The sequence below is a fragment of the Marmota marmota genome, unplaced genomic scaffold, assembly GCF_001458135.2.
Source record: "Marmota marmota marmota unplaced genomic scaffold, marMar, whole genome shotgun sequence".
Classification (NCBI taxonomy): domain Eukaryota; kingdom Metazoa; phylum Chordata; class Mammalia; order Rodentia; family Sciuridae; genus Marmota; species Marmota marmota.
This window is the reverse complement of record NW_026000016.1, coordinates 8,000,372-8,022,012: the sequence shown is the minus strand read 5'-3', so window position 1 is coordinate 8,022,012 and position 21,641 is coordinate 8,000,372. Positions and strand designations below refer to the sequence as shown.

Here is a 21,641-nt window from a genome sequence, read left to right as displayed (position 1 = left end):
GTAGAGCATTCACCTAGCACGTGTGAAGTGCTGGGTTCAATCCTCAGTACCATATAAAAGCAAAAAAAATAAATAAATGAATAAAATAAAGGTATTATATCCAACTTCAACTAAAAAATAAATAAATATTTTTTTTAAAAAATTGCCAAAGTTCATGATACAAAGATCTGTTTTTTTGAAAGATAAACAAGTTATTAAATGCTTAGACTAAATGTAAGAGAGAGAGAGCCAACCCAAATCAACAAAATTAGAGAGAAAGAAGGACTTATCACTAAAGATTGTTCTGAAACCCAGAGGATAAGTAACTGCTAGATGAAAACAGGGTCAAAACTTCAACATATCAGCAATGACATCAACTTCCTTAATAAGAAATAAAACCAAGAATTGATAAGTACAATGTCATCAAATTATAAAACATATTCATGGTAAAGGAAAAGAAGAAAATAAATAAAGCATTTATAAAATGGGAGAGAAATGTTTTCCAGCTGCTCTCCCAATAGGGTATTAGTATTCAGAATATATAAAGGACTAAAAAAAACATTAGAAAAAAACAAAAAACAAAAATCCAATCAGTAAATGGGCAAATGATTTTAACAGACATTTCTCATAAGAAGAAATACAAATGACCAACAAAGATAAGAAAAAAATGTTCAACATCCTAAATAATCAGTAAAATGAATATCAAAATTACACGGAAGTTTCATCTCTGTCCAGTTACAATGGCAATTGTCAAGAATACAAATAATGATAAATGCTGGTGAGAATGTGGGGGGAAAGATTTGGGACTACAAATTAGAACAACCACTTTGGAAGACTATAAATATTCTGCAAAAACTAGGAATGGACTGAGCTATCTCACTAATTGGTGCTTGTTCAAAAGAACTAAAATCAGCATATCATAGTGATAACATTCATAATGTTTATAGCAGTGCAATTCAAAATAGCCAAGTTATGGAACCAGCTTAAAAAAACCTATCAACAAATAATCACACACACACACACACACACACACACACACACACACTGTTTTCCACACACATAACGAAATAGTGAAAGTTTGCCATCTGCTGTTAAGTGGGTAGAACTGGAGAACATTATGCTAAGTGAAATAACCCATACTCAGAAATTCAAGATTCGAATGTATGCAGAAATCTATATAGAAGTTAGAGAGAAAACAAAGGAATAAAACAACAATCTCAACAACAAAATGGAAGGGTGACAAATAGAGTAGAGGAAGGGGTTCCAAATTGGGGAGGGCATGGGAAAAATACTGTCATATGAAATAGACTAAATTATGCTCTGTACATTTATAAATATTACATAATGAATCTTTTATATATATCTTTTATATATACTTATAATGTATTAATCTAAAATATCAGTATAAGGGGGCTGGGATGTGGCTCAGCTGTAGAGCGCTCACTTAGCACAGGCGGACCCAGGTTTGATTCTCAGCACTACATAAAAAAAATAAAGGCATTGTGTTGTGTCCACCTACAAAAAAAAAAGATTCTCTTTCTCTCTCTCTCTCTTTAAAAAAAAATATATTAGTATAAGGAAGTCTAGTAAGGGAAGTGGACAGGGAGAGGGAAGAGGGTACAAAAAGGAAAAATACTAGGGAATGAGATTGATCAAATTATGTTATGTACATATATGAAAATATCACAATGAATTTCACTATTATATGTCATTAAAAGCACCAATAAAAACCACAAAATACTTAACACCATAAAAGCAAATAAACCAATTAATAAGTGGTCAAATGAACTGAACATACACTTCTCAAAAGAGGTTCAAATGGCTAATAATGATATATAAAAAGATGTTCATTATCTTTAGTCAATCTCAGTGATAAAACACCCCTGGGTTCAATTGCCACTACAAAAAATAAACACATTTTAAGTTAATATAAAACCATCTGTCCCTGGAAGACACATAATGATGTACCTTAGAAGTGATTTGATGAGGGATAGACAACTGGAGAATATGATCTATAAATACTTTTCCCTGATTCTATGTGGTTGCACCATACATTGATTGGTAAATGTGATATTTTCTAAAGGAATATACCACTGATTGGATCTCAAATACCACCCATATGTTAGAATTAATCTTTTCCTAAGAATAAGTAGTCCTCTGTGGTTCTAATGACTTGTTTTGTCTTTTAAATATGCTTAAACTTTTAAATTATTTTCAACTCTTTCAAATGTCTAGATTTTTTATTTCTTTTGAGAATTTAGAAGACTTCAGAACATCAATCTGCATTTGTGGCAATCAATGAGTATAATTGTTTTATGTAAAACAGATACTCTCCACTTTACCTCTGCTTTTTTATGCCACCCCAATTATTATAGGTTCATTTTACCCATATTGCATGCCCAGTCCCAGTAGGCATTTATTAGCTGGAGAATAGTTTCTGAGATCCAAAAGAACCAATTCATTTAAAGTTTTTGCTTTTAATAACTGTGACTTTTTAATAATATGCATAATAACTCTAAACTCTACCTTCTTCATCTGTTAAAGGGGAATAAAATAGCTACTTCAATTGTTTTGATAATTAATGAGATAATATTTGAAAAGTTGTCCATATATAATACTTGTCATAAGGTGACTACTTTTATAGCTTTTTAAGATTATTGGGCATATTTGCATTTAATTGAGTAATTAGGTTGTTAAATTTTGAAGTAAATAGATTTATGTGACTGTAAGGTAATATACCACTAATTAGTCTTATGTAATTTTATCTGAAACAAACCATTAGTTTGATATGTAAAAAGATGTTCATTATCTTTTTAAATGAACTAATATGGTGCTCTATTACTATTTACAGCTAAATATGAAGCAACCTCAGATACATCAGAAAACTTTCCAAAATTGCAGCCATCGATTAGTGATATAATATTTCATTTAGACTTAGACAAAGTGGTTGGTAAGTAAATATTTATGTTTGGACACTGCAGACCATAATCCTAAAGTATTTCAACTGTATAGAAGATATCTGTTTTGTTCTATTTTATGGTATCTCTTTTTAAATTTCTCATTTAGAACATAAATTCAACATAGAACATTTCTGCTTTTATTGAACTGTAAATCTGTATTCTCTTATATCCAGTTCCATTAGCTTCAGATCATTATTTTAAATTCCTTTTCAGGTTATTAAACATTTTATATTACTTTGGGGTCTTTAAGTATTATAGATATGTAAAGTGGAGTTAAAATCAAAATCACAATAATATTTTTAAAATATGCCCATATTATTTTTTTAGATTTTTAAAAATTTATTCTAATTTGTTATATATGACAGAAGAATGCATTTACAATTCATATTACACATACAGGGCACATTTTTTTATATTTCTGGTTGTACACAAAGTAGAGTTACACCATTCGTGTCTTCATACGTGTACTTAGGATAATGATGTCCATCTCTTTCCACTGTCTTTCTTACCCCCACACTCCCTCCCTTCCTCTCCCACCCCTTTGCCTTATCAGGTGTTTGTCTAATCCTCCAATGCTCCCACCCTCATAAATCAACATCCTTATATCAGAGAAAACATTTGGCATTTGTTTTTTTGGGATTGGCTAATTTCACTTAGCATTATATTCTCCAACTCCATCCATTTATCTGCAAATGCCATGATTTTTTTCTCTCTTAATGCTGAATAATATTCCATTGTGTATGTGTGAATGTGTGTGTGTGTGTGTGTGTCACATTTTCTATATTCATTCATCTACTGAAGAGCATCTAGGTTGGTTCCACAGTTTAGCTATTGTGAATTGTGCTGCTATAAACATTGATGTGGCTATGTCCCTGAAGTATGCAGTTTTAAGTCCTTTGGGAAATAATTTATTGCATCTTATCAGAACATAATGAAATGAAACTAGATATCAAATTTAAAATGAAATAAATTCAACCAACACATAAAGATTAAGCAATACATTTTTAAATGAAAACTGGGGTGTTGAATAAGTCAGGGGTGATACTTAAAAATTCCTAAAATCAAATTAAAATTGAGGAGGATGGAGAAAGTGGTGGAGGTGAAATGAACTAAGCAGCAAGTCCCAATCTCCTCACACCATAAAAAGGAGGCATTGACTAAAAGCAGAATTGAATGAAAAAATAACTGCTCTAAGGTGAATGACAAAATAACTGCTCTAATACTCAAAACTACATAATCTGAGACCTGGAGTGACTGGAAGATGGGTTACCAGGGTAGAAATTAAAACTCAGAGTGCCCTAACCCAAACCTATGGATGAGTGAGGAATAAGACAACAGAGAGAGAAGGACAGGCAGGGAGTAGATATTCTCTTAAACTATTGGGAAACTATTTAAAATATAGACAAAATTTAAAATCACAAGTCTCCTTTAAATAGCACAAACCAACTTAAAACTAAATTGTTGGGAAAAAATGCTGAGCAGGGGCCCCTGCAACCATCTTGGTGAGTCCGCACCTGACCAGTCACACTCTTAAATCAGCACAGCATCTTCCCATGCCCAGACAGCTGCAAATTAAACCAAAGGGAAGCCCTCCTGCAGTAGGCCTTCTTGAAATCCAGCCATAAAGATCTTTTTTTCTTTGTCAATGAATTTTTTTTATTTGTTGATTTTAGATATACATGATGGTAGAGTGTATTTTGACACATTATACATATATGGAGTACAACCCATTCCAAGTAGGATTCCATTCTTATGCTTGTACAGATATGAAGTTACACTAATCATGTAGCTGCCTGAATATCCAGTAATATATAAAACCAGCAGGAAATTGCAAGAAGCTATGCAACAGAAAGCACCAGATACCAGCCTTAATAGATACACAGCCTAAACTGTAATCGCAACTGGCAAATGACAGAGCTTTGTTTGGATACTTGCAGGACTTTGCACCACACTTATTAAGCAGAGGAATCGATGCCCAACATTCACCTCCTGGGGCAACAGAAAATAGAGTGCAGGTGAACCACCAGAGACCCTTCACTGTAACATCTCAGAGAGTAGAGACAGCAGGCGGAAACCTACTGCGCAAGAGAAAATCCACTGGCAGAAAACTCACAATCACTATGCCTGCACACATAGACAGCTACCAGGATCCTCACTACAGTGAAAAGAATTTAGCAGAGAGGAAAAGGTATAGCAGTGACCCTCAGCAAACACAGGGTTCCTTTAGAGGCTGCAATATTAGAATCAGCTTACTCACAACACTTCACTCTCCAAGACTATAACCAATCCCAATGTCAAATTTGATAACATAAATAACTCCTTATCTTGAATGATAATTGTTAACCCTATAAAGAATGTTGTACCTCCAACCCATTTGAATGTATTTCATCTAATGGTTTAAATAATTAACTGGAATCAATCTTCCTATCATTGCTTTCCTATCTTGTTTATACTTGTTCTTCCTATGTCCTACTCATTCTATTGCACTATCTGCTACTACCTCAAATAACACCCATTCATCTATTTCTCTTTCTATCTTGGTGTAAATTACTTTTATATCTTCTTTCTCACACATTCATTTTCTCTCTCTTTCTCTATTTCTCTCTTTATTTTCTCTTTATTGCCTTCTTTTTTTCACTCCCCATTTGCAAAAACTTTCTTCTTCCCTCCTTTTAGCACTCACTTAAGGTTATAATAAGTTTACTAAACTTAAATACTTTTTGACCTATTTGAAATTTATTATGGGTTCATAACTGAATTTAAAGAACTGCAGAGAACAATTGCAACAAGTTTTTATTTTTACAAGGTTGAATAGTATGAGGCTTGACCAGAAGTGATTACAGTACATAGGATCCAAGTGGATCTCTTAGAGTGGAGTTGATATTGGGATCAGCAAAGGTCACACATTGAATTAAAATATCATTTTATAGATATGCATCCAACCCATCCAACTTTAAGAAAAAGAATCACACATAGTAGTTCTTCACTTAAAATAATTTAGAACTATATCGATAGATACGTAGACATATAAACAATGTAAAAAAGCAGGCCAAAAAACCATCTCAAACAGCCTATAATGCTTCAACAACAGACTTCCTTGACACCACAGTGGAAGAAATTTCAGAGATAACATTTAGAAAATTCATAAACTGTTCTATGAGCTAACAGATGATATAAGGAGTGAAATCAGAGAAAAAAATACAGGAAGTGAAATATCACCTCAATAAAGAGAGATTCTGAAAAAGAATCAAACAAATCTTTGCAATGATGGAATCAATAAATCAAATTAAACATTCAAAGGAAAATGTCACCAATAGATTAGACCACTTTGAGGACAGATTTTGAAGCCTTGAAGACAAAGTATATAATCTTGAAAATAAAGTTGAATATTCAAGAAATGTGAGATAACAAATTTAAGATTCACTGGGATAGATGAAGCTCTAAAACTCAAACTAAAGACATGTACAATATTTTCAATCAGATGATATCAGAAAACTTTTCAATCCTTAAGAATGAAATGGAAATTCAACTACAGAAGGTGTATAGGACTCCAAATATACAAAGTCACAACAGACACATTATTATGAAAATGCCTAACACAGAGAATAAGAATAGAATTTTTTAAACTACAAGAGAAAAATGACTAGTCACATTTAAAGGTAAACCAATCTGGATTTCAGCTGATTTCTCAACCCAAACTCTAAAAGCAAGGAGAGTTTGTAATACTATATACCAACCTCTTAAATATAATGGATGCCGACCAGGAACAGTATACCCAACACAATTAAGCTATAAATTGAAGATACAATAAAAACTTCCCATGATAGACAAAAACTTAAAGAATTAATAACTAGAAAGCTTGCACTACAAAACATACTCAATAAAATATTTCATGAAGAAGAAATTAAAAGTAAAACTGAGAACCAGCAAGAGTAGGCATCACACTAGAAGCATAGTCAATAATAAGGAGAATCAAACCCAATTTAAACATTGGAAATAAATCAAAATGGCAGGTAATAAAAATCAGCTCTCAATAATAACATTAAAAGTAAATGGTCTAAATTATTCAATCAAAAGACACAGGGCCTGGAGCAGTGGCACACACTTATAATCCCAGCAGCTCAGGAGGCTGAGGCAGGAGGATCATGAGTTCAAAGCCAGCCTCAGAAAAAGTGAGGCACTAAGCAATTCAGTGAGACTCTGTCTCTAAAAAGAAATACAAAATAGGGCTAGGGATATGGCTCAGTTGTTGAGTGTCCCTGAGTTCAAACCCCAGTACCAATGAATAAATAAACTTTATGCAATCCCTGGTACCCCACCCATTCCAAAAAAAAAAAAAAAAGACACAGGCAGACTGAATTAAAAACAAGACCCAACAATATGTTGTCTGCAAGAGATTCATCTCACAAGCAGAGATATCCACAGACTGAAAGTGAAAAGATGGCAAAAAACATACCACTCACATGGATCTTGCAGACAAACAGGGGTTACCATTCTCATCAGATAAAGTGGATTTCAAGCCAGAAGTAATTAACTCATTTCATACTGCTTGAGGGAATAACACACCCAAAATACATAATGATTATAAGTATTTATGCCCCAAACAATGAAGCATCTGTGTACATCAAACAAACTCTTCTAAATATTAAGAATCAAGTAGACCACAATACAATAATACTGGGTAACTTTAACATATCTCTTTCATCATTGGATATATCCTCAAACAAAAACTAAGTAAATATTCTATAGATCTAAAAACTACAATTAATAATTTGGACCAAACAGAATCAGCAAAAGTGAGGTGCTAAGCAAGTCAGTGATACTCTGTCTCTAAATAAAAATACAAAATAAGTCTGGGGATGTGGCTCAGTGTTTAAATGCCTCTGAGTTCATTACCTGGTACCCACTCCCCCCCCCCAAAAAAAACAACAGTTTTTTGAAAGAATAAACAAAATTGATAAATTCTCAGCCAAACTCACTAAAAGAAAGAGAAAAATGCAAATTATCAAAATATGAGATGAAAAAGAAAATGTTACTACAAACGCTACTGAAATCCTAAGGATTTTCAGAAACTATTTTGAAAATTTGTGCTCCAATAAGCTAGAAAATCTTGAAGATATCAACAAATTTCTAGAGACAAATGAGCTGCCCAAATTAAACCAGGAGGACATAGAAAACTTAAACAGATCAATTTCTAGTAATGAAAGTGAAATAGCCATCAAAAGGCTTCCAACAAAGAAAAGCTCATAACTGCATGAATTCTTAGCTGAGTTCTACCAGACCTTTAAAGAAAAACTAATACTGATCCTTCTCAAATTATTCCATGAAACAGAAAAGGAGGGAACCATCCCAAACTCATTATATGAAACTACCAAAACCAGAAAAAGACACATGAAGAAAAGAAAACTTTATTTCAATATCCTTGATAAAAATAGATGCAAAAATTCCTAATAAAATATTTGCAAACTGCATACAAAACATATCAAAAAGATACTGCACTACTACTAAGTGGGATTCATCCTAGGAATGCAAGAGTGGGTTCAACACATGGAAATCAATAAATGTAACTCACTACCTAAACAGTGTTAAGGACAAGAATCAAATTATTATCTCAATAGATGCAGAAAAAGCAAAATACAGCATGCATTCATGTTTAAACACTATAAAAAAAAACTAGGAGTAGAAGGAATCTACCTCAACATTGTAAAGGCTATATGACAAACCCAAGGCTAACATTATGCTGAATGGAGAAAAACTGAAAGCATTTCCTCCAAACAGGAGCAAGACTAGAATTCCCACTTTTAACACTCCTATTCAACATAGTACTTGAAATTCTATCCAGAGCAATTAAGAAAGAGAAGAAAGTTAAAGGGATACAAATAGGAAAAGAAGAGCTCAAATTACCTTTTTGCTGATGACATGATCTTATATTTAGAATACAAAAAAAACCAAACTGCTCTAGTAAACTTCTAGAACTCATAAATGAATTCAACAAAGTAGCAGGATAAAAAATCAACACCCATAAATCAATCATGTTCCCTATATTCCAATGATAAGCCTACTGAAAAAGAAATTAGGAAAACTATCACATTCACAATAGCCTAAAAAAATAATAAAATATTCTAACAAAAAGAGGGAAAGGGCCTCTACAATGAAAACTATAGAATACTAAAGAAAGAAATTGAGGAAGACCTTAGAAGATGGAAAGACCTCCCATGAAAGTAAAGGAACAGTGAGTAGGAGATGGGAGGGTAAGGGAAAGACTGGGGACTGAATTAGAACAAATTATATTTCATGGTTTTATAATTATGTCATAGTATTTTGTGTGTGTGTGTGTGTGTGTATAGTCATATATAACTAAAAAGAATCAATTAAAACAATAGAAACACAACTTACAAAACTCTATAGAGTACAGCAAAAGTGGCACTCAAAAGGAAGTTTATAGCTATATGTGTCTACATTTTTATAAAGGAGCTCTCAAATAAATGACCTAATGATGTATCTCAAGGTCTTAGAAAAACAAGAACAAATCAAATCCAAAATCATTAGTAGGAGAAAAAGATAAAGATTTGAGTACAAATAAATGAAATAGAGAAGAACAATACAAAGGATCACTAGAATTAAGAATTGGTTCTTTGAAAAGATAGCAAAATTGACAAAACTTACCTAAACAAACCAAAAGGAAGAGAGAAGATCCAAATTAATAAAAGTGGAGAAAAAATAGGAATATTTTAAAAGTTACCATTGAAATCCAGAGGGCCATTAGGGAATATTTTCTAAAACCATATGCCAATATTAGAATATATAGAAGAAATGGACAAATTCTCAATACAAATGACCTACAAAAATTGAACCAAGAAGATCTTAAAAATAAAAAGTATATAAGTCAATAACAAGATTGAAACTGCAATTAAAAAATCTACATACATAGTAGCATATTATTCATTTAATTATTTGTTTTTATGTGGTGCTGAGGATCGAATCCAGGGCCTCACATGTGCTAGGTGAACACTCTACCACTGAACCACAATTCCAGCCCTAATATTATTCAGTCATTAAGAAGGATATCATCATTTACAGAAAAATGAATGGAATAAGAGCACGTCATGTTTAGTGAAAAAAGCCAGGAGCAGAAATACAAGTATCACATGTTTTCTTTTTCTTCTTCTTTCCTTTCTTTTTATATATTTTTGAAATTAAAATTAAAACAACCTGGAAATAGAAGGGACTATTAGGTGGACCAGGTGAAGTGGGGAAATAAAGAGGAGGACAAGAGAGGGTAGAAGGGATGGTGGATATGACAAAAACATGATATATACATATATGGAAAGTCACAGTGAAATCCATTAATTTAGATGACTAATATTCATTAATAATTATTAAATATTTCAATCATATATTATAAACTCATGTCAGTAAGTTTGATAATTTGGAAAAAAAGAACAAATTTTTAGAAAAATCAAAATATACCAAAGCTAACATAAGGCCAAAAGATAAAATTAAAATTCATGTGAGTTTACTAAAGAACTATAATTCAAAACTCTTAAACCCTCCCACACAAAGATATTCCAGTCCCAAATGGTTTTACGGGTAATTTCTCAAATATTTGTTTTTAAGTCTTAATCTTTATAAACATTTTTGCTTACTCCAAATTACCTTTGAATCTAACATAACCCTTAATGGAGCATATATATTTTAATCCCATTGTGTTAGTTCTCCTCTTCAGATTTTTCCTTTTCTTGAGTGCTTGCTTTCTTTACAAAACTAATGTACATGCTATAAGCACAAAACTTTTGAGGTGCTAGGGATTGAATCAGGGTTTCATGCATGCTAGGTAAGCACTCTATCACTGAGCTACATTCCCTGTCTCGCAAAGCAACCTTTTTTTCCCCCTAGTGTCATAAATAACAATTCTATTAAATAATAGGTTTCATGTTGGAATATTCATATTTGTTATATAATATAATTTCATTCCCTAATGTATTTCATCACCTCTATTCCCACCCCTGACTCCCTAATAATTTTCCTTCTGTTTTCATGACATTCTTTTTCATTGATATTTTTCCCCTGTAGCTTCCTCTTATGAGAGAAAATTTTCAATAATTGTCTGTCTCATTACACTTAACATGGTATTGGCTGGGCCAACCATTCTTCTAGAGATGATATAATTTTGTTCTTTATGACCAAACAAAACTCCATTATGCATATTTGTAATGTTTTCTTTATCTATACATCTGTTGATGGACAGCTGGGTTGATTCCATAACTTCACAATTGTGAATTGTGCTCCAATATACAAGGGCATGCATGTATCATTAAAATATGCTGACTTTAATCATTTTGTAGAAATACATAAGGATAACATAGCTAAGACATATGGTTGCACTATTTTAAGAATTTTTTTTGAAGATTCTCCTTGTTAATTTTCATCATAGCTTTTCTTTTTTTTAACTTCTTTCTTTTTTTATTAGTTGTTCAAAACATTACAAAGCTCTTGACATATCATATTTCATACATTTGATTCAAACGGATTATGAACTCCCATTTTTACCCCGTATACATATTGCAGATTCACATCAGTTACACATCCACTTTTTTACATTCTGCCATACTAGTGTATGTTGTATTCTGCTGCTTTTCCTATCTTCTACTATCCCCCCTCCCTTCCCCTCCCCTCCCCCCAACTCCCATCTTCTCTCTCTACCCCATCTACTGTAATTCATTTCTCTCTCTTGTTTTTTTCCCCTTTCCCCTCACTTCCTCTTATATGTAATTTTTGTATAACAATGAGGGTCTCCTTCCTTTACTATGCAATTTCCCTTCTCTCTCTCTTTCCNTCTATCGAGATGATCATATGGTTCTTATCTTTAAGTCTATTGATGTGGTGAATAACATTTATTGATTTCCGTATATTGAACCATCCTTGCATCCCAGGAATGAATCCTACTTGATCATGGTGCACAATTTTTTTGATGTGTTTTTTGTATCTGATTCACCAGAATTTTATTGAGGATTTTTGCATCTAGGTTCATTAGAGCTATTGGTCTGTAGTTTTCTTTCTTTGAAGTGTCTTTGTCTGGTTTCGGAATCAGGGTGATGTTGGCCTCATAGAATGAATTTGGAAGAGTTCCCTCTTTTTCTATTTCCTGAAATAACTTGAAAAGTATTGGTATTAATGCTCATGTTACTTCTTGTTCTGTTTGACTGCTGAGTTACTGTTTACTCTTATAAATTTATTTGGTTTTGTGTGTTTCTGGTGTCTCTCTTTTGTGATGGTAGACTATGACTAGAAATGATGAGTTTTGTTGCACTTTAATGCACATTCATTCGTTTCCTAAACTGTGTACGGATTCTGATGGCATATAGCAGTCTGCGATTTGTTCTTGGGACTTATATTTATGTCGAATGATGTGATGGAATTGAGGTTGGTATCTCTTGGCAACCTTGGAAGGTTGCTCTACTGACGAGGGATATTAACAGGAGAATGGTCTGGAGTATTTGGGGGTAGCTAGGGACTTGGTAGCACTATATAACGCCTTGGAACATTTGCCTATACATATTTAGTAAATTACACATAAACAGCGTCGTGATGCTTGGAAGGAAAGGTATTAGAAGGGAAGGGAAGAAGTCACTAAAGAGAATGAGAGTAAACGGGTAGAATTCAAGGAAAGAGGAATAAGGAAATTGAAAAGAAATGAAAAGACAAAAGAAAAAAATAGAAAATAAAAAAGAAAAAAAGAAAAAAATAATAAAAATAAAAATAAAAATTAAAAATTAAAAAAAAATAATAAAAAATAAAAATAAAAAACAATTTTAAAAAAACCAAATAATAAAAAAAAATTAAAAAGTGCAGTCTTAGAGATCAATTAACTTCTCTTCCAGTAGGTGGAGCTGTGCCCACCGGGCCAAGCTTCTCCTCTCAATACGCGGGAACCAATCACTGTGCAGCAGCTCCTCCTCCCCGACTGGGTGGGTCTCCAATCCTGAGTGCCTAGGGCCCTTTCTTGTGTCTAGACACTTCCCCACTTTTCCTCCAGCCAGGCCCCGCTCATTGGTGACGCTCACCACAATACTGGCTACACGCCAGGTCTGCTGCTCCCGGGAGCCCTATTTTCTTGAATGACTGGGCACACTCTCCCTGTTTGCCAATCCCTCAGACGCTAAGGTTGTGGAGCTTGGGGCTGAGAACCCTCAGCGTATTTTGCTTGCCCTCCGGTAACCACTCCCCCAGTAGCTTGTGCAATCGACCTCAGTTGTCAGCACCGTTGGGAGCGGTAGCCGGGGGTCCCGCGCTGTGGGTCCCGTGCCGTGGGTCCCGTGCCGCTGTTCCCTCAGTCTGACTGTCGTGCTCACGGGAGAGCTGGGAGGGGCCCTTGAGGTTTCCCCGCTGTGTGGAGGGGGGGTTAGGGGGTTACACACCTGCCACCGCTGGTTTCAATGAAGTTATCTCCTCCACCGCATTCTGGTGACGTCAGTTCTCTGCCATGTTGATATCCCATGCGAATGGTGACAGTTCGTTCCCTTTGCCAGGTGACTGATGCAATGGGTGGGTCCTGACCGGCTCTCCCAAACCCCCTCTCAATCCTGTGACCACTGCCTATGGAGGCTCGGTTGGTATTAACCTCCGCAGGATCAGGAAAAGCGGACAAGTTGTCTCAGCGGGATTAGGATCCTTTAGTGCTGAGTCACAGCGGTTTGTCTGCAAGACGCAGGCGAATGGGAGCCTGAATTCAGCCGCTCCAGGCTCGATGTGTGTTCTGAGAGGCGTAGATTGTTCACCCCAGATCCACGTCAGCTCAGCATTGCCTAGTGCTCCTGAGCAAACAGCATTTCGGCGGTTTAAGACTCCCTATGCCCATGCAGCTGAAGAGGTCAGAGACTTGATCTCTCTGCGCCCGCCGCCATGTTGGATCTCCCACTCTCAAATATTTGTTGAAGAAGTAATTCTAAATTAGGCTTTTCAGAGACCAAAAGAAAACAACATTTCACAACTAATTTGTGAAGCCAGTTTTACTTTGATATTAAACCCTAATGAAGACACTATAAAGAAGGAAAATTGCATAAGATTTCTCTTCAAAAACCGTATCTGCAATAGAAAAGACTGAAATGAAAAAAAATGAGGAAACTTATTGCAAGTTGAACTTCCTTATTTTAAAAAATGGTGAAAGTTTCTTAGAGAAAAAAATGTTGATCAGAAACTCATATCCATATAAAGAAAGGATAAATAAATAAATAAAAATAAACATTTTCACTTTTCTTAAGCTTAGCTGATCTAGCACATAGAAGTTTTTGTTTGAAAATAAGAATATGAGCAATGTATTAGAAAATCATTGTTTATGAATGAGTTTTATTATAAGGTAATTGCACTTCATGTGAAATCAAATCATGGTTTTTGAAAATGGACTTGCATTTGCTGTAAAAGTACATTGTGAACTCTACAGAAACCACGACTTAAATAGTATAAAATGAAGTATAATTGATGGTTTAAGAGAGTGAGAAAAAAATTATTTAAAAAATCCAAAAAACAGAGGAGGGTAAGAGAGGGAAGGAAGGAGGGAAGAAGAAAAGGAAAGATAGGAGGGAAAGAAAGAATTTGACATAACTTTCCTATGTACATATATGAATACACCACAATGAATCTCAACATATATACATGCACAAGACTGGGATCCTAATTAGAATAAGATATATTCAATGTTTGTATAAATATGTCAAAATAGACTCTCCTGTCATGTATAACTATAAAGAACAATTTTTAAAAAAAGAAATCAATGACAAACATTTAGGTATTAATCCAATTATAACAAAAATCACTTTAAGTATCTATAGTTTAAACACATCAATTAAAAAATAGACATTTTTTGTTTCACATTCCTGTAATCCCAGAGGCTCAGGAGGCTGAGGCAGGAGGATCACGAGTTGAAAGCCAGCCTCTGCAAGTTAGTGAGACCCTAAGAAACTCAGTGAGACCCCATCTCTAAATAAAATATAAAAAATGGCTGGGGGTGTGACTCAGTGGTAAAGCACCCCTAGGTTCAATCCTTAGTGCAAAAACAAACAAACAAAAAACAGTAAAGTTCAGACAGGATTACAAAAACAAACAAACAAACCAAGATCCATATATATATATTGTTTGCTAGAAAACTACTTTTAATATAGACACGGACAAATTAAAGGTAAAGGAATGAGAATATATACCATGCTAACACTAATCAAAAGAAATTAAAAGTAGCTACATTAATCAGATAAGCTGACTTCAGAGCAAAGACAATTACTGAGATAGCAAGAGGCATTAAGTAATGATGAAGGAATCAGTTCTCCAAGAATATATAGTGATCCTTATATAAATATGCTAGTGTGCACCAAATACAGGAGGCAAAACCAATAGAATTTCAAGGAAAAATAGATAAATTCACTATTATATTTGGTGACTCAAATACCCCTCTATCAGTAATTGACACATCTTAGAGACAAAATATTATTAAGAATGTAGTAAACTACACAGCATAAATCAACTGATCTACTTGGTGGTTTTAGAATACTTTACCCAATAATAAGAGAGTTTTTTTTTTCAAGAGAGTTTTTTTCAAGCTCACACTATATATTTATCAGGAGAGATTACAAATAATCCAGTTCAAAATGGGCAAAAGAACTAAACGGATGCATCATCAAAGATACAAAGAATAACAAAAATACATTACCACTATACACCTATGAGAATGGCTAATCTAAAACATCAGCAACACCAAATGCTGTTGAGGATGTCAAACAGGAATGATCATTCCTTGCTCGTGGGAATACAAAATGGGATAGCCATTTTGTAAGATAGTAATTGTATTATATAATTGCCGTCAATATCACTCCTACTCAAATTAGTTGAAATCTTACATCTACACAAACACTTGCACATAAGCGTTTATAGCTACTTTATTTATAATTGTCACAAATTGGAAGCAGCCAAGATGTTCTTCGATAGAATAATACATAAACAAATTGGTACTTTCATTAATGTTTCATTATTTAGTAAGAAATAGAAATGAGATATCCATCCATAAGATGATATATTAGGTGCTTAAAATGCACTTTATTAAAAATAAGCCAATCTGAAAAGGCTATATAATGTCTGATTTCAATTCTATGGTACTCTAGGAAAGACAAAATTACAGTAAAAACATCAGAAGTTGACAAAGATTCAAAGTAAAGGGAGAGTAAATAAGTATAAGCACATGAAATTTTTCAGGGTGTTGTAAATATTTTGCATGATTATATAGTGGTGGATACATGATTTTATCCATTAGAAAAAAAAACTCATGAAAATATACAGCACAAAGAGTTACCTCTAATTTAAACCATGGATTTTATGTATCTATGGATTCAATGCAGTCACAGTCAAGATTCCAGGACTGGGGATGTAGATGTAGCTAAGTAGATGTAGCACTTGCCAAGCTTGAGCTAAAGGCCTATGTTTATACCTAGCTCCACAAAAGATAAAAAAGAAAACAAAAAAATAATTCCAGCAACATTTTTTTCTGAAAAATTGATAAATTAATTCTAAAATTTATGTCAAGGTATAGGTTCATAGAAACAAAATAACAAAGGTCACTCTAAAAAAGTACAAATTTGAAGGAAATAAAACATTAAATATCAGGTTTTATTACAAAGATACAATAATTAAAGCAGTGTGGTGTTGGTACATGTTAAACAAATAGATGAATGGAACAGATTATTGTGAGAAACAGACACATGTATTAATGGCAAAGAAAAAACTACATAACAAAGATAAATGGATATTATTTTTAAAAATAGTTCTATTTATATGCATATTGTAAATAATTGATCTTCTTGAAAATAATATAAGAAAACATCTTTGGGATTAAGGAGAGATTTTTTTTTAAACAGTATATAAGAAGCACTAACTCTGTGTTTTTAAACTGGACTTAAAATTAAAATTTTATATGTATCAATAGGTACCAATTATTAAGAGATTTAAAAAGAAAATGCCAGAGTAAGAGATTATTTTGCAGCACAAATAACCAATAGAAGGCTTTCATGCAGAATATTTGATTACCAAATGATCTTCCAGTTCTAATGTTTAGAGATTTGATGATCTAGACACTTTGTTATCACTTATTTTGAATAAAAAAGCTAATAATGTTAGTATCTTATTCACTAATTGTTTAAATGGCTAATTTTCTCTCATTCTCTCTCTCTCTCTCTCTCTCTCTCTCTCTCTCTCTCTCTCTCTCTCATACACACACACACACACACACACACACACACACCTCACATCTCTATGTTAGGAATACCTCACAAAGTTTTTTGAAATCTTTTTATTTCTATAGAGAATGATCCAGAACTCTTGAGAGATGCTTTTAAAGAACCTTTATTGAAGAGTGAACTCAAGACACTAGCTGTGAATCTCCCTGGTATGAAAAGGCTTTTCAGATCTAATATTTCTCATTTTTTATCATTTTTGGAGTATGGTTAACTTTGTGTCCACAATAACAACACTATCTGTATGTTACATAACATGGGCAAAAGTCCTTACAACTACCCTCCCATAATTGTTTATACTATGTTACTTACTAGAAATAGATAATTAGCTATATATCATTACTCTTAGAACTCATCCATTTAGCAAGCACTTTAGAAAAGTGAAATGAGCTTAGCATATTATTGGTTCAAATATATCCAATGCTATTCCAATTGATTAGATGGAAAGTTCTCTTTCTAATGTAGATAAAAACAGTTCTTCAGTCTGCAAAAATAAAACAGCTGACTTTTACCTGAGGTTAAAAAAAGAATATAACAGTTACAATTTGATTATTAACTGGATATGTGGTCTTAGTTATTCACTAAACTGGTTAAACCTCAGTATCCTGAAGCTTATTTGATTGCCAAACGACCTTCCAGTTCTAATGTTTAGAGATTTGACATATCATGATAAGTACATCCATTGTTTAAAAAGGCTAATGATGTTAGACTCACACACATGTGTACAGATACACACACATCTTTACATCCCTATTTTAGGAACACCTCACAAAGTTTTTTGAAATCTTTTTATTTCTATAGAGAATGATCCAGAACTCTTGGAAGATGATTTTAAACAACCTTTATTGAAGAGTGAACTCAAGACACTAGCAGTGAATCTCCCCGGTATGAAAAGGCTTCTCAGGTCTAATATTTCTCATTTTTTATCATGAAAAAATTCACTAGAGAGCACAAGTACATTTAAACTGTTATAATAAAGAATTAGCAGACTTGTTGAGAGCACTATAGAAAGCAAAAAAAAATGAGCAGAAGCTGAAGCTTTGAAGAATACTTAATGATAAACACAAATCTACATATACAAGATCACTAAAATCTAAGTAGAATAATACAAATAAATCCCTTACTACTAGATTCATCATAGTAAAAATGTTGAAACACAAAGTGAAAATATTAAAAGCGGCAAGGAAAACAAAACAAAAGCAGTGCATCGTGTAAAAGGGAACACCAGTGTATTAGTGTTCTTCAGAGAAACTGAATCAGTAAGATATACGCATAAGAGCTATAACTGTATAGAAAATTCACTGGTTAAGGAATTATGTGACTTCAAGATGGGCATCAGGTTTGCCTTTCTCTGGATACATAGTCTTGCTGAGCTTAGTAAGCATAACAAAGCCTCAATATAATGTCTTATGTAATTTCTAGAATCCTTTCCATTCTAAGGTTTTGTTATTTTCTAATTTAGGCATTTCATTTCAGAGAAGACTCTTCCTCTATAAATAAAATTGTTTAGTTAGCACTCCCAACACACACACACACGCACATGCACATACTAATATTTGTATATAAATGGCTATCATACAGCGTTTTGATATATATGTATTTCTATAGGAATTGATAAAGACAGATTGACCCATGCATTTGAAAGAGGCAAAAGAAAGAGTGAATTCAAGATACAAGTAAAGAGTTCTCCTGGTAATAACAAGAATTTTTATAAACTTAATTTTTCTTGTTAATTTATGTTTCCAGAATTTATTTATTGTGGCTTTAGTATTGTGAGACCAGTACCTATAAATTTCTGATTTGTGCCTGTTTAGATTGCACTGGTATAGATTTAGGCTGCCATGACCATAGTACAAATTTTAACATACATTCATAGTTTTAACCAATTCTTCAAAGCAAGACTTTCACTCTATGGCATCAGGATCAGGACACATGTCCAACTTCTCTTGCTTGTTGCATCAGTCTTTTCTAATTAAAAAAAAGTATTAATTAGGAGCTGCGGTTGTGACTCAGCAGTACAGTGCTCCCCTAGCATAGGTGAGGCATTGGGTTTGATCCTCAGCACCACATAAAAATAAATAAATAAAAATAAAGGTATTGTGTCCACCTAAAACTAAAAAGTTATTTTAAAAATGTCAATTAGGGTAGTACTAGACACACGTACATTCATATATTAGTATTTGTGTGGGCTCTCTCATCCAGTGAAGAGGTCCACAGAACAGGGTAGAGGAGAGTGTGGCTGAGGAGTCGCTAATCAAGACCTCCAAAGACCAAGCAGGAAGCAGGTCTGATTTTATTGCACAGGTACCATGTATATATACTCAGGCAGTAGCTAAGCAGATTACAGGCAGCCACCAATGCAATTTCCACTAACTGTCCTTGCAGTGACCAATTGAGGAGTGGGCCTTGGAGCAAGCGCAGGGACTACAACACGTGACCTCATGCCCAGGGCTCTGCCTACTGGGTAAGTGGCCTGCCGCAAGGGCAGTAGCCTGCCACTCAGACACCCTTAACTATGCCATATATGCAGTTATCCATGTGCTTGTCCTTACAAGTATTTACTTTAGAAAATTGTTTTTTAATCTGTTTGCTTTTTTAGAAACTTATACACAACCGTTGACTGATATAAGAGGAAAACGTCTAATAAAGGATGAAATGAAGTCAAAATCAAAAAGTCACCTTGGTAGGAACAATAATTTTAAAAATTTACTTATGATTTCTTTATTTTCTCTGATGACAACAGTACTACTGTTATTAAATTAGTGTTATTATTATTATATAAGAAAAATCTTCATGAATGCTCTCCTACAAAAAAACCCATAGTAATACAAAGAAGACCAGTAGAGTAGAGGAAAAGGAAATCCCTCCCTTGTTTTTATGTAAGGGGAGGGAGAAGAGGAAAAGGGGAAATACAGGGGACTGGATTAGATTAAATTATATCCATGCTTGCATGGTTATGTCAAAATGAACCCTAACATTATGTATAATCTAATGCACTAATAAAGTAAATAAATAAATAAATTTTAAGGAAAACTCAGGAACTAAAAAAAAAAGCACCAGAAACTAAAGAAACTAGAAGACACACAGTGGGATGGTACATTCAAAGTATTACAAGAAAAAAACATCATCCATGATTTTACATCCAAGCAAATAAATGTAATTCAAACAAATAAAAATTTACAATCAGCCACTTTATAAGAAATAGTTAATAAAGTTCTTCAGACTGAAAGCAAGTTTCCTCACACATTTTTTAAATCCATACATTCAAGAGCATTAGTAAAGTAATTCTGTTATACAAAAGACTGTACAAATACGTCCTTTGTTCTCTTTCTTCTTTTACTTGATTTTAAATGTAATTATATAGTACAATATGCATAGGAGTCAATCTAATAAAAGAGGTGAAATACCTCTACAATGAAAACTACAGAACACTAAAGACAGAAATTAATGAGGACCTTAGAAGATGGAAAGATCTCCCATGCTTTGGTATAGGCAGAATGAGCATTGTCAAAATGGCCATACTACCAAAAGCACTATAATGATTTAATGCAATTCCTATTAAAATCCCAAAGACATTCTTCATAGAAGTAGAAAAAGCAGTCATGAAATTAATTTGTAAAAATAAGAGAGCCAGAATAGCCAAAACAATCTTTAGCAAGAAAAGTGAAGTATGAGGCATCACAATACCAGACCTTAAACTACAGTACAGAGCCATAGTAACAAAAACAGCAGGGTCTTGGCACAAACAGAAACATAGACCAGACAGAATAGAGGACACAGAGACTAACACACATAAATAGAGTTATCTCATACTAGACAAAGGTGCCAAGAACATATATTAGAGAAAGATAGCCTCTTCAACAAATGGTACAGGGAAACTGGAAATCCATATGTAGCAAAATGAAATTAAATTCCTATCTCTCACCATGCACAAAACTCAACTCAAAGTAGATTGAGGACTTAGGCACTAGAACAGAGACCCTAAGCCTAAGGCCCAAATCTTCACCATGTTGGCTTAGGAACTGATTTCCTTAACAAGACTCCTAAAGTGCAAGAAGTAAAATGAAGAATCAATAAATGGGATGGAATCAAACTAAAAAGCTTCTTCTCAGCAAAAGGAAACAATAATACAACAATTTTTTTAAAAGGGAGTCACAATGGTTGCAACCATTATGAAAAGTGATATGGAGATTCCTCAGAGAACATGGAATGAAACCACCATTTGATCCAGTTATTCCACTCCTTGATTTATACTCATATGATTTAAAATGATTTAAAATCAGCCACATAAATGTTTATAGCAGCTCAATTTATAATAGTTAAACTATGGAACCAACCTATGTTCCCTTCAACAGATAAATGGATAAAGAAATTGTGATATATATATATATATATATATATATATATATATATATATATATATATATAT

At 33.4% G+C, this 21,641-nt stretch overlaps 1 protein-coding gene across 1 annotated transcript in view; it reads left to right on the top strand.

The window, feature by feature from the left end:
* Positions 1 to 21,641, top strand: part of Ccdc7 (coiled-coil domain containing 7) — a 194,342-nt gene that overhangs the window by 162,548 nt on the left and 10,153 nt on the right. Inside the window, exons 20-22 of the mRNA XM_015483292.2 lie at positions 17,281 to 17,364; positions 18,014 to 18,097; positions 19,812 to 19,895. Of these exons, the coding sequence (XP_015338778.1) occupies positions 17,281 to 17,364; positions 18,014 to 18,097; positions 19,812 to 19,895 (252 nt within the window). The remainder of the gene's footprint in view (positions 1 to 17,280; positions 17,365 to 18,013; positions 18,098 to 19,811; positions 19,896 to 21,641) is intronic.